The 13,964-nt window shown below is 52.2% G+C and overlaps 4 protein-coding genes across 4 annotated transcripts; 1 reads left to right on the top strand and 3 right to left on the bottom strand.

The window, feature by feature from the left end:
* Positions 1-908: 908 nt before the first annotated feature.
* On the top strand, positions 909-2,686 carry PENARI_c005G04290 (cytochrome P450; the record flags this gene model as incomplete). Its single annotated transcript, XM_022629703.1, has 5 exons — positions 909-1,140; positions 1,196-1,383; positions 1,439-1,563; positions 1,624-2,494; positions 2,555-2,686. 5 exons carry the CDS (start codon positions 909-911, stop codon positions 2,684-2,686), a joined length of 1,548 nt encoding a protein of 515 aa, XP_022490083.1.
* A 347-nt stretch (positions 2,687-3,033) lies between these two features.
* On the bottom strand, positions 3,034-7,847 carry PENARI_c005G02609 (pentafunctional protein ARO1; the record flags this gene model as incomplete). Its single annotated transcript, XM_022629628.1, has 2 exons — positions 3,034-3,069; positions 3,123-7,847. 2 exons carry the CDS (start codon positions 7,845-7,847, stop codon positions 3,034-3,036), a joined length of 4,761 nt encoding a protein of 1,586 aa, XP_022490541.1.
* Positions 7,848-8,361: 514 nt separating this feature from the next.
* On the bottom strand, positions 8,362-9,591 carry PENARI_c005G10214 (uncharacterized protein; the record flags this gene model as incomplete). Its single annotated transcript, XM_022629993.1, has 3 exons — positions 8,362-8,737; positions 8,788-9,477; positions 9,536-9,591. The coding sequence occupies 3 exons, from the start codon at positions 9,589-9,591 to the stop codon at positions 8,362-8,364; spliced, it is 1,122 nt and encodes a 373-aa protein (XP_022490572.1).
* A 799-nt stretch (positions 9,592-10,390) lies between these two features.
* On the bottom strand, positions 10,391-13,785 carry rat1 (5'-3' exoribonculease Dhp1; the record flags this gene model as incomplete). Its single annotated transcript, XM_022629936.1, has 6 exons — positions 10,391-10,934; positions 10,994-11,542; positions 11,623-12,863; positions 12,921-13,046; positions 13,106-13,386; positions 13,479-13,785. 6 exons carry the CDS (start codon positions 13,783-13,785, stop codon positions 10,391-10,393), a joined length of 3,048 nt encoding a protein of 1,015 aa, XP_022490617.1.
* Between the last annotated feature and the right edge of the window lie 179 nt (positions 13,786-13,964).

Below are 13,964 nucleotides of genomic sequence, written 5' to 3'. Positions count from 1 at the left end.
TAACGGCCACTCTGGCGCTAAGACCCAGCAGGCCGCTCTTGTCCTGGCGTCTGCAGCCTCATTTAGTTCCGGCTTGCGCCCAGTGGGAAGTTGGCATTTCCATAGTGGAGAACGCCACAGCCTGCACTGCACCCGTCCCTAGTGCCAAGGTACTTTTGTTTCTAAAGTAAACAAAGCATCCTCTTCATACGAGGCCCGACCTGTGCAAATAGCCCGAACCGGATAATCCTTGTTTCACATGTTTCGCATTCGCAACATAAGACCCTCTCCGCGGCGGGGACAATCCAATCTCCCACGCTGATCACCGTAGTGCAGACTAAGGCGTGCCATTGCTACACCCAGTTTATACGGAGAATGCCGACTGCCGTGGCTCCACAATGCCAACTCCTCCTTTCCTGACAGATGCAGGTTCTCCATCTGTTTATTCATAATCCAGACCATCCCTACTGCATCAGGAAAGTGTATCATCAGCCGCTATCCGCCGTATACGGAGTTCTGTAGCCTGGACATGCGCGGAGAACCAGCCACGACGTCCCAGTTCCGAATTAGCAAGCGGAGTCGTAATCACATCCACACCGATGTCAATGCTTCAAGAACCGGAGACACTAAATTCAAGGGGGAGAATGGTAGGCTTCTCGGTGTGTGGTGTACTGCCGAGTATAGCTTCAACCATCAGACCCAGTTAGGTCTAGACTTGCATGATTCAAGGAAATGAACTGTTGTGGACATGACTACCACGGCATAACCATCAGGCCAATGCCCTTTTGCCTCTTACAATGCAAGGTTCTTGAATGGGATTAGGGGATTTGGAGATTTGGGGATCTATTATTTTTTGGAGGGGTTGTCTCCCTTCTAAAGAAAGCCGTTTCCATCTGCTCTTCATGTTGGCTTGTCTTCTCTAAACCGCCATGGGTCTCGTAGAGTATATCCTGTCACTGGTGACAGTGACGAATGTCGTTTTGGGTCTGATTGCTTATGTTGCTCTTAAGTTTGGCTATCAGATTATTTACTATCGTTTCTTCCACCCGCTCTCTAAATTCCCTGGTCCTTTCTGGGGTTCTGTGACTCGGCTTTGGATCGCATGGCATAATCTGCAGGAAACAGAAGTACCGACTGTTTATGAGTTGACGAAGAAACATGGTTAGTCTTGGTTTATTCAATTAAGTCTTAAGGTCTTGAGATTGATGTTCCCCAGGTCCTGTTGTTCGCATTACCCCGACATTGCTGCTGGTCAGCGATTATCGAAAGCTCCCGGATGTCTACCACCGCAATGCAGACAAGACCGGTCATTACATCACTGGAAGTTTTGGAGAAAATGAATCTCTGTTCAACATGAGGTCTCACAACACCCATGCAGTGTTCAGAAAACATATAGCTGGTCCGGTACGACATAATGCATGCGCAGCAATACCCGAACTATAAAACTGACAACATGCAGTACTCCTTCACCAACATCAAGAAAATGGAACCCCTGCTCGACATGCGCATTCAAGAATGGACCAACAAACTCGACGAAAAGTTCGTCAAAACCGGCGAAGCCTTCGACTTCTCCTGGTGGGCAGTGTAAGCAGCACCAGCACCAATTCAACAACACCAAGAAAACCCCACTAACAAACCAAATAGCTACATGGCCTACGACATAATTAGCGAAATCGGCTTCGGCGAGCCCTTCGGCTTCATAGAAAAAGGCGAAGACATCGGCGGCCTAATCCAAGGCTTCCACGACGGCCTCCCAGCCTTCGGTCTCCTAGCCCGTCTGCACCCCTTCACATCATGGATAAAAACAACCTTCCTAAAGAAATACCTCGTCGCCAAGCCAGAAGATAACAACGGAATTGGCGTCCTAATGCGCTTCCGCGACCGCCTCATCGACCAGCGCATCAAAGACATCGAAAGCGGCAAGAAAATCGACCGCACAGATCTCCTCCAAACCTTCCTCGAAGCCAAAACGGAAGAAGGCAAACCCCTCGATCTGGAATACATCCGCGCAGAAGTCCTACTCGTCCTCCTCGCCGGCGCAGACACAACTGGAACAGCTTTCCAGGCATTGATGACGTTCCTAATGGCGAACCCGGACGCGTACGAGCGCATGGTGGCTGAAATTGATAATGCGACAAGGAAAGGGTTGATCTCGGACATGCCGCAGTACAGTGAGGTTTTGGAGCATTTACCGTTTTATGTCGGTTGTGTTAAGGAGACTATGCGGCTTTGTCCTTCTGCGCCGAATATTTTCCCGCGGTATGTTCCTGAGCCTGGGATTGAGCTTTATGGGCAGTTTGCGCCGGCTGGTACGGAAATTACTTGTAATCCTTATCTTGTGCAGCGGGATCCGAAGCTTTATGGGCATGATGCTGAGGAGTTCCGGCCTGAGAGGTGGTTGGATGTTGAGAAGGCGAAGTTGTTTAATAAGTATAACTTTGCGTTTGGATATGGGTCCCGGGTTTGTTTGGGGAAGGATATTGCTATGATGGAGTTGTTTAAGGGTCCTTTGCTGGTGAGTTTGCCGTTTTGATGTTTGTTTTAGGTAGGGATGGTTGCTAATCTATTTTTTTAGTTCTTTCGTCAGTATAAGCCCGAGGCTGTACCCGGCAAACCCGAGGCTAAGTTCATGGTCAAGGGCGGTGTCGGGTACTGGAGGGATGTGTGGCTCACTATTTCGAAGAGGCCACAAGTCAAGGCCGAGTGAGCGTTTGTTTTGGTGATGGATTGGAAAGGAATACTTGTTAATATTGAGTTTGAGTTGCCACTGTACTATAGGAGCGGGCAATAAATACCTCGGGATCAAGGTGTGAGATATGCAATACTTTGTTTATAGACGTGAGAAGAGACGGAAGTATTGAAATTATGTTATGGCGTCGAAGACTGATATATTTGACCGGAAGTATGTAAAGAGAATTGCACATACAACTAAGAGCATGCAACCAATCCGAGAAAATAAAAGTCAACGAAGAAAATCTTTTTTGATAGCTCTCCCGCCCGTATATGGCGAGACATGAAACACGATACCGATATTAGATATGGTGCTTCAAATGCTTATGAAGACTCAGGAGTTTTACCCATGACGGCATCCTAGAGAACATGTTAGTGCTAGATTATCAAGAGAGGAACATGAAGTTTCTTACCCTAGCCTCGTGATACAGAGGAGTGATACCGGTCCAGTGAACGAACTGGTGAACACCCTGTCCTACAAGAACCTCAAGTCCGGGGATGGTGCTCCAGCCAGCATCGGATGCAAGCTGCATCAGCGCAGTGACGGCAGGCTTGTAGGCCATCTCGAGGAGAACACGGGGGTTGTTGGACTCGGGAGTCTTGCCGATGAGGGCACCATCGACCTCCTGGGTGCGCTCGAACATATGGCAGAGCGTCTCACGCACTGTAGGATCAATGGGACGGTCGGCGGGGATGGTGCCGATGGCAACACGGGGCACGCTGTCCAGCTGGCTATGATTGTCTATAACGCGGATGTTGTAGTTGGTGGGGAATGTCGAGACCATACCCTCAAGCTTGCTGGCGCTGCGACCCACGACGTAGATTGGCGAGAAGCCCATGTGGTGTAGAGCGAAGATGGCAGCACGGGCAGTACCACCGCCGCCAACGACTACGGCACTCTCATCGCCTGCTGAGCCGTAGATGCTTGCGTTGCGCATGCATTGGACCATGCCCTGCCAGTCGGTGTTGTAGCCGACCAGACGAGGAGGCTTGTCGCCGTTGGCAACAGGGACGATGGTGTTGACCGCGCCGATGATCTCGGCTTCCTGGGCGACTTCGTCGAGCAGGGGCATGATGTCCAGCTTGAGAGGGATAGTCACGGAGGCACCGCCGAAGTCGGAGGCGCGGATGAAGTCCTTGACGTCCTCAACATTTGTGGTCTCCAAGCGGCTGTACTCGTGGGGTAGACCCATGGTGCCGAAGAGGGCGTTGTGGAGAGCGGGCGATCGGGAGGCAGAGACAGGGGAGCCGAAGATGGCGAACTTCTTGGCCTTGATCTCACCCATCAGGGAGAGACCACGGCGAATCTCGGTTGCGGAGAGCTGACCGGGTGCGGCCTTGAAGGGGAGGCTGGAGTGCGACACCGGGGTCATGAAGCCGTTCAGAATGCGGCTGAGCTGGCCCTTGTCACCCATGTTGATAGCGATCAGTGGGGTTTCATGGGCTTCCTCGGCCCAGGTCTTGAACTTCCGCAAAGCGGTGTTGTCGTCCAGGCTGTTGGCGACACCAACGAGCTTGATCACATCACCGTACTCGAGAGCACGGTTGTAGGACTGCATCCAGGACATGTTGGCCCAAGAGAGTTCTCCCTTAGGATCGTGGTGCGACGCGATGATCTTCGAGTGACCCTTCATATCAGTAACAGCACGGAGCATCTCGTCTGGGAAGGCAATCTCAAGGTCCACAAATTCGGATCCAGAACGGAATGCCAGGCGGTAGAGCTGCATCGCGGCATCGTGAGCATCATCGGGGAAGCGACCTCCTTGGCTCTTGGTGCGGATGGTGAAGATGAGAGGGAGAGTGGTACGGCGGCGTAGGAAAGAAATCTGTTCGGCAACGTAGTCAACCGAGGGGATGTCGCCCTCTGATGACGGGTCCTTCAACAAGTCAACCCGCAATTCCACAGCATCAGATCCGACGCAAGCTTCTGTGATGATATCAGCGGCTGGGCGGAGATCGGGTAGCGTCAATGAGACGAAGAAGCTGTGCTTCTTCTTCTTAATTTGACCGAGGCTGTCAGTCTGGCCAGTCACCACCCGCATGAAGCGCGCGAAGTCTTCCGAGGCAAGAGCGAGCTCAGCAGAGCTCGAGTGCTGGCTGAAGTATTGAATGTTGCTGCACTCCTGGAACCAAGGCTTGCGGCGCAGCCACACACCCATCATGTCCTCGACGTAGGCAGGGCGAGTCTTGTCGATCTGAAGGAAGTCCATGACCAGCTTGATGTCACGCATGATGAGGAGAACATTGCCCTTGTTCTTGTGGTAGTCAGCAAGCATCTTGCGTGCCTCTGGGATCTCGACGACACCACCACCACAGGCAAAGACGTAGCCAGTGGGACGGTCCTTCATGGCACGCTGAAGACATGCCAATTCAGCGTCGCGGAATCCTTGCCAGCCGCGAGTCTTAATCATTTCAGGAATAGTGGTTCCCTCGGCGGTCTCAAGCTCGGTGTCGAGGTCAATGAATTGACGGCCAAGGACCTTGCCCACCCAGTTGCCAGCGGTGGTCTTTCCGGCGCCACGCATGCCAATGATAAAGACTGTAGCGTTGGTCCGCTCTTCTTGGCTTGAGGCAGCAAGCTCGTCTTCCTTGAGCTCCTTGCCGTCAAGCTTAACGCCGAACAGTTGCTTCAGGGTGTCCCACCAGCCGGGCCAGGTCTTGCCAACACATTCCTTTTCCAGAATGAGAGTAGGCTGGGGCGCCACGAGAGAAAGCACACTGAAACTGAACGCGACACGGTGGTCATCGTAGCAGTAAACGCCACCAGAAGGCTGGCGAAGGGTAGACCGGTCGATACCGTCGATCTCAAGACCGTCATCATGCTCACGGCAGACAACTCCGAACTTGGCCAGTTCGTCCTTCATGGCCTTGATACGGTTGCATTCCTTGACACGCTGGTTGGCAATACCGTAAATGCGGGTTGTGTGGTTTGAGCCCTGGCCCCGAGCAACGGCCGCGAGAACAGAGGCAGTGAGGAATGCATCGGTCATGGGCTCCATATCAACATTAGGCAATGGCTGGAGGATACCGTCAGCAGGTCCAGTGACAGTAGTGGAAGTGTCCGACTGGGTGACTGAGCAGCCCATGGGTCTGAGAACGTCGACTGCAAAGCGAGCATCGCCCTGGAGGGACTTGGAGCCAATGTTGGGGACGGTGCAGGTGGTGCCAGTAACAGCGGCGATGGCCAAAGGATAGGTTGCAGAGCTTGCATCGCTCTCCACAACATACTCGGGAGGGTTCACGTAGCGAGCCTGGGGAATGTGGTAGGTGTGCTCCTCAGTGGTAGACTTCTTGACGTCAATACCGAAGGATCGCATCATGGCAGTGGTCATATCAATGTAAGGCTGCGAGATGGGCTTGCCACCAACGAGCTTCAAGGTGACTGGCTCCTTGGCGTAAGGAGCACACATGAGAAGCGAAGAGACGTACTGAGAGGAAACCTTGGCGGCCAAGTTGATCTTGCCTCCAGCGAAACCCCCGGAAGCGGCAATTTTAAGAGGGAGACTGCCCTTGCTCTCCATATACTCGACGTCGGCACCGTTAGCGGTGAGAGCGTCGACAAGGTCGCCAATGGGGCGTTGCTTCATACGGTTGTTGCCGGTCAGGACACTTGAGTGGACGGTGCTGGGGGTAGCGAGAGTTGCCACAGTAGTGAGGAATCTGGAGGCAGTTCCAGCGTTGCCCAGGTACAAGGGCGACGGGCTCGCAACGATGTTGCCGCCCTTGCCGTTGACAACAAGGACCTCACCTTCCTCCTCCCAGGAGAAAGTAGCTGCGCCAAGGCGCTCCAAGGCATTCAACATGACCTCAGTGTCGTCGGAGTGCAGAAGGTTCTTAATGCGACAGGTTCCAGAGCCAAGCGCAGCAAGCACAAGGGCTCGGTTGGAGATACTCTTGGATCCGGGGGGTGCGCAGGTGACATTAAGAGACTGGGCCACTCCTGGGTGAACCTCAACGCTGGGGGCAAGGACGACGCCGATGTCCGCGTTGGAAACAACGCTGGCCTTGGGCTCATGAGTACGGCCAATGGCCGACAGGAGAACAACCTTCTTCTTGGGGCCATCGTTCTTCTTATCCAGCGCCATGTTGAACAGCAATTGGTCCACAGAGCAGTGCTTACCGGCGGTCAGCTTACGGACCCGGGCATCCTTCATGGAAGTAGGCAAGCCGTAAGCGGAAATGCATTTGACGACACGAGCAACGGCAACGCCCTTCAGGATGCCCAGGTGGCGTGCAAGCTCTGCCTCTTTCACCATACCGATGGCGACACACTCGCCGTGAAGAATTTGAGGGGTCAGGATTGCCTCAATGGCATGTCCAATGGAGTGACCCCAGTTGAGAAGGTTGCGAAGACCGCCCTCGCGCTCATCAGCAGACACAACATAAGCTTTGTGGCGAGCAGATGCCAGGATTCTGGCCTTCAAGATGTCGCGAATTCCATCGAAGCGACCCTGGCCAGGCTTTGCTTCGCTGCGCGCGGCACCAAGAATTAGGTCTGCGTTGTCCTCGAGGGCGGTGAATTCTTCCTCGCTGGAGATGGCAGCGGTCTTGATGACCTCGGCCATACCGTTGATGAACTCCCGGACGGGGAGCGTCTCAAGGAATTCAAGATCAATATAAATTCTCGACGGCTGCCAGATGGAGCCAATAAGGTTCTTGCCGAGAGGCGTATCAATGGCAGTCTTTCCTCCAATTGAGGAGTCCACCATGGCGAGGAGGGTGGTGGGGACCTGCACATACTGAACACCGCGCATGTAGGTTGCCGCAACAAATCCAGTCAGATCACCAATCACACCACCGCCCAAGGCGATGACCACTGTATCTCTCCCACATGGTGGGTTTTGGCTCAGCATCCAATCTTCAATGTCGGCTTTGGTCTGCCGGGACTTGGAGCTCTCGCCGGGTGAGGCATGGTAAACGAGTAGTCGCGGGGTAGGCGAGATAGATGCGGTGGCAGCCTCGAAGGTCTTTTGGAAGGTAGGGGTATAGATCGACCCGAGGTTGGTGTCGGTGATGAGGACGTAGGTGGTGGAGGGCAAGGCACTGATCAGGTCCTTTGCGACATAATTGCGCCACAGGCCGAAATCAGCAACAATGCTCTCCCGGCCCAGGATACTGATCTTGGTGGGTTCAGTCATAGTGATAGAGAGATCGTGGCAGGGGATTGATTATGATCTGCTCATCTCATTCTGGGTGGTGTTAGTACCCTTGACTCATAGTTTATTTAATTTTAGGTTTCTCCGCCAAACTAGTGGCGTAGGGCAACAGAACAATGGCAATGAAACCCTCAAAAAGGTAGAGAACGTAAGACATACCTGGACCGACAGCAGAGACACAATGAATGAAGATGAGGTTAAAAAAGCAAATCGATCGTGAATTCCCCGCCGATCTCGCGGCTTTCTTGACCGCCCGGTGAGTCCGAACCCCTGAAATTGACGAACTACATCGACTAGTTTATTCCCCCTGCCAATGTGATCTTTTACTGATTTGTGAATTGTGAATTGTTATTTTCTGATCTTCAAGTCTCCAGCAAAGAACGAACCCCCTTTTTCATTCCATTCCCCCTTGTCTCAATCCCTCAATCTCTCCCATCTCAGCCCGTATATCGATCTACCTACTAGTAGTAGTAGGTATCCTCGAATCTGCCGTGACTCATGGCTCCATCTTTACAGGCTCCACCTTCAGCTCCGAATCTTCCAGCTCCAATTTGATTGCGGAGTCCAGGAGTGCCTTTCGTGCCTCCAAGGGCTTCGATGTTTTGGCCTTGATTTTCGCCTTAAGAACGTCACTCGTAGCTGGTTTACGCACTCTGCGTCTCTTGGCAGCCGTCTTGGATCTCTTGACGACTGTGTTATCAGTTCTGGTGTCTCCACTGCCGATCTGTGTGTGAGTGGTCTCGGGATGGGCGATCTCGGCATGGGCAGTTTCTTCATCAGCGGTCTTTGAATGAGCGGTTTCCATTGGGGTCTCTCTGCTGCGCTGATTCATAATCCGAGCACATCGACTGGCCAGCTCATCAAGTGCCTGGCTCTGAATAACAACGCCTCCCATGCGGCTCTGTTCCATTTGCAGGCATACTGGTCGACCAGTGCCTTGATACCGGGTCTCTGGGCATCGCCACCACCATTCTCGGAATTACCAGATTGACCGACAGAGACTCGCAGATTCTGTTGAAAATGCTCGCTTAGCTTGCCAGCAAATTGAAACAGCATCTGGCGTGCGTCAATGTCGTTTCCGCTGGTGATCTGCCCGGGTAAAGTGACATTGTCAATCTTCAAAGCTAGAAGATTGTGTCCCAAGTCAAGCCGGTCTGGGGAGTGGGCCAATGCTGTTGCTGGCTGATGGTTTCCCGGCGCTGTGCTCTTGATGTACAGTTTGGAAAATGTTGTACCACGAGGATCACCACAAACTTCGCGGCACCATCTTATAGGGCTCGTGTTAAGCACCCGACGAGTCCCGCGCCGATTGACATAGCTTATCATTCTGAATGCGTGCAGAAAATCATAGGGCTCAAACACCATTGGAGACGTATCGAGATTGGTGCGGGGAAAGAACTTGGGCAGAACACGCGTAAGCTGATATGTCGCCCAAAGCTTAGCCACTGTCGGACTGGTCTGAGAGGGCAGCTCTGGAGCTGTCATAACATCTTCGTGGTATGGTACCTGTCCCCAGGTGTCTTTGAAAGTCGCCTTTACGGAGCCCCTCGCAAGTTCTGCAATCTTGAGGACATCCTGATTGTAATAGAAGTCCCAGTATTTCTCGGTTCGTCTCGAAGCCTAAAGCACCCCCAAGGTATGTGCTATTTTGGCCTAGCAGTGTGCAGTACTGGTAGTCATAAAGAATTTCGGGCATAAAACAGAATTGCCTTGGATTCAGTGACATAATGGAATCAAGCAGCGGAGGTACCAAAGTAGGTTCCTCGAGCGCAACCAAAGTAGATAGAACGATATCCCAAAAGATTGATCTTGATGAACAAAGGCCCTAGGGGGCGTTCTGAAAGACGTGAAGATGGGTGAAATGAGATAGTGAGTCGAGGGGCCCGAGGTGGGTTAAATATATGTGTATTGTATTTGCTTGCATCTTCATGATGAGTCGTAGCAAATGTCTCTATGCGGGTGGTTGATATACTCATAGGTATGTAGCTTCCGTTCTTCTCTGGGCTGTGATGTGAAGCAAGTCACTCTCAAAGCTCTATGTTAACCCCTACAAACAGTGTACTTTGTTGGATGTTCAGCTACATATATTGAGTCACATCCTCCCAAACCAATGTTAACATCATTCGCTTGGATCTTTCGAAGCTATCTGGCTATGTATACAACTATTTACACAAATAGAATATTCTTCCGTTAGCAAGAAAGTTGACTGGTCAGAAATTTTGTGTTTACACCTATGAACCGTACTGTATGGACAGCAAAAAAGAGTGTCGAGCATGTAGCGACTAGAAACTACAAAGGGTTGCAACCGCTCAACTTATGACATACAAGGATATGAATATTCGAGGTTGGAAAGAGTCGATTGATAACCATCACTTAATTTCATGTTACATTCCCCTAACTCCATTTCTTTCCTGGGCCCTCATACCCAGAGCCCAACCATGTCAAAAAGATACCATCGGCATTGAAAACCAGCAAGAAGTATTCACAAAGACAAAGACGAGAGGTCTGGAGTCTAATCTCACTTTCTAGTACCGACCGTATCCACCACCACCCCGTTGACCACGATACCCGCCACCACGACCACCACCTCCACGGCCTCCGCGATAATCCTGCGAGCCATAGCCTTGTTGGTGTCCGTTATACTGACCACCCTGGTTGTACTGGTTCTGGTGGCCGTAGTAATCACCAGGCTGTTGATAACCCTGCTGGGGTGGGTACTGGTACGACATTCCACCACGGGGTGGCGGAGGGGGACCTCGTGAGTAGCCTCCGTAGTTTTGGCCAGGGGGGACCCATCCGGGTGGCCCACCAGGACCACCGGGTGGACCAGAGCTGAAGTTCGGGTCGAGATGCGCAGCGAAGGGATTCGGACGGTCACTTTGGTAGTTCATGCGCCCACCTCGTCCTCTGCCCTGGAACGGTGCGCCACCGAATGAGCGGCCTGAATTCTGGGCTCGGCCCTTGGTCGCTCTGATATCGTTTGAATCCAGCATCGGTGTTGGGGGCTTCACGCCGCGGAGGAGCATGGATTTATGAACGTGAGAAGACTTCGGGATAGTGTATTCGACACTAGAGAAAAAGGTTAGTATATTTGAACATTTTGGATAAGATAGATAGGCCAAACTCACGTAAGAGAGCGATCATCGTCAACTCCCGGCATGCCATATGCCTCCAGGGGAGAGTCTAGCGAACTGTGAGGAATGTAGGTGTCGCTACGCTCAACGATACCAGCCAGGCCACCACTCAACTCTTGCTTGATTGTGTATCGTGCAGGACCGGGCTTCTTGGAATAGAAGTTCGCAACGAGATCTTGGTACAATGGATTCCGGTCAGATAGCAAAAGTACATCCGAACCGTGAGTATTGCGGCTTCTCTCATCTTCAGTAAGGAGAGGGTAAACCTTCTCCATGGCTCCCAGAAGACGCTTTTCGTCAATGAAAGGAAGGAGAATAACACCTTGCCAGGCAAATTTCTTGCCGTTCAGGTCCAGAGGGAAATCCTCCGGGTAGAAGTCGATGATCTCACTGTTTGGATCGGACATGAGAGGATGGAAGACCTTGGGCAATGCGTGGTTAGACGAGGCAGGCAAGACTCCCATCAGCTGTTCAAATGGCCTGAATGGCTTGCCCTTCTCGAAGTTAATCTCCATGTCGGCGATATCAACAAAGTCCGCGGCGCTAGAGAACGAGTGTTAGCAGATTGTTCTTCCAAACTAAGACATACCCCAAAAAGAAGGGAAGAGAGATGAAATACATACAACGGTGCGTAGTGATAAGGATAATACCACCCTTGGCTGGGACAGCCCTGGAAATAGTAGCGGAGAACCCAGGCCAAACCTTCGGCGTAGGCACGCGCAACCTTGTGACGGAACTCGATGTCTTTGGGATCAACGCCGAATTTTTGCTCATAGTACCGATCAGCGTAGCCCGGTTCCCAGAGTTTGACTGTGTCTTCGGGCATTTCGTCACCCTTAGGCTTGTTCTCGGGAACAGGGGCAACAGGAGGAGGAGAGTCTCTGCCCGGTGTTCCTGTCTCGGTATCCTCCTGTTCGGCTTCATCGGCCTTACGCTTTCCGAGGACTGAAGGAGAAGTTGGCTCCGTGGCGTTTGATGTTTCTTCGCTCCCCGCGGCTGGAGTCTCGCCTGCAGGTTCGTCCTGCGGACCCTTCATGAGCTTGCTCTTCAAAACAGCAGCAGCACTCTTGTTCTCCATGTTGGCACGGTATACAGCGCCACGGTTGACTACCATGCTGTGTGTCAATTCGCGGGTCTCCTTGGCCAAGTGACCACGACCGGGAGTGATCAATTCCATGGGAGGAGCAGGCTCAGCACCACCGCCACGCGAGCGGTTTTGCGGTGAATCGTACTGGGGAGAGCTGCGTCTCCGTTTTTGAGCACGCTCTGCGTTCCGAGCTGCATCTTGTTCCTTGCGTCGCTTCTCGTTTGCCTGCTTTCTTTCATCGGCTTGTCTGCGGCGCTGGAAAATAGCATCCTCTTGCTTGGCCAGTCCTTGCAAGATGAGTTGAGCATTTTTCATGTCAACACTTCCATCCTTTGTAAGATATCCAGACATAGGGCCGGCGACATTGTCACGCCAGATCGCGATAAGAGTATCGATACCGTTCTCACGAATGTCTAGACTGGGCAAGTGAGGAAGGAAATCGTTACCAACGAAGAAACACATGAATACCCAGTCATCCAGGGCACGCTCGAGGTCGAATGGGAATGACTGCTGAGGAACATGAAGCTCAACAGCAAGATATTCTCTGAGGACAGCAACATGGAGCCAAATGAATGGCTTAAGGGGAGCAGCATGTTGCTTCTCGTCGAATTCTCCACTCTTCTCCTTTGGCTTGCCTAGACATTCCTCAGCCTTGTGTCCAGTCTGTCCGCATAGTCTACAGCCCCGAGGTCTCGAGTCCTGGGCGAACACATCCTCACGCAATACACGGAAGTAGGGTTCATGGGTAGCAAGACCCAGCATGATCAGATCGGCGTCCTATTGAGATTTTGGTTAGCGCTTGCATGGCATCATTGAACGGTTATCATAACTTACCAAACCATAGATAACATGGCGAGTGTTGGGGTCGTGACCAGGCGAGGCGCGCTGTGATCGCACGAATTCCATGATCTTGTGCTCTCCTTCTCCAGGAACTGTGGCGTCCGAAATGATGATTTTCAACTGTCAAATGTCAGAATGCGCATCGCTACTAGGATAGGAAATACAAGGTCTAAACGTACATTTTCCCAGCCCGGGTCGGTGTTGAGTTTGTAGGCAATCCAATATCGCAGCGAAGCAGCGAGGATGTCCATGAAGGGTGTTCCCGGTGTGATGACATTGCTATCCCACGTCTTCTGAACAACCTCCTCCTGGATCAATTGCTCGCCGGTCTTTGTCTGATGCTGCTTGGCAAGCATCTTTTGGAGCTCCTCCTTCTTGTCGTCATTCTCTTTAGCTTCTTGCGCCGAGCGGAATCGACGTGCGCGCTGCTGGTTCATCTTGGCTCTCGGGGCGACGCCATCTGTTCGTAAGATTGTGGTTAGTTCAACGGCAATTTAACGATATGGGAATAAGAGCAGAGCCGCGCAAAGCTCTATTGAGGCATGCACATACCAATAGCAATCATCAGAAGCTTCCTGGGGCGGACCATGTTGACCACGCGGTCGGTGTACTTGTAAATCTCCAGCATCATCTCCTGCTCGTTCGCTGGTGGGGGCTTTCCCTCCGGATGAGTACACGGATGTACAATACCGTTCATATCCAGGTAGAGATTATCCTGCTCCTCGCCATTGGGGTTGGGACCGGTGATATCGATCGGGATCTCTTCTCCATCCACTTCTTGTGCTTGCTCCTCAATCACCGGCGAAATGATCTTCGGATACTTGTTGGAGAGCCATCGGAAAAGCGCGGGGACACCCATGATGGCGATGCGACAGCTGCGCGGTCAGGGTATCGCTGCGTCGCAATCGGTTCACGGCGAGCAGCTGCAGGCGCGAGTCGCGATCTCTATAGTGCGGCTTGAGACAGAATAGTCCCAAAGTTTGCACTTCCGAGCCCTTCTACTTTCACCGAGGTAGAAGTAAAGATAAAAGCAGAGTG

The sequence above is a fragment of the Penicillium arizonense genome (genome assembly GCF_001773325.1).
Source record: "Penicillium arizonense strain CBS 141311 chromosome Unknown PENARI_contig005, whole genome shotgun sequence".
Lineage (NCBI taxonomy): Eukaryota > Fungi > Ascomycota > Eurotiomycetes > Eurotiales > Aspergillaceae > Penicillium > Penicillium arizonense.
This window is presented reverse-complemented; position numbering and strand designations above follow the sequence as displayed.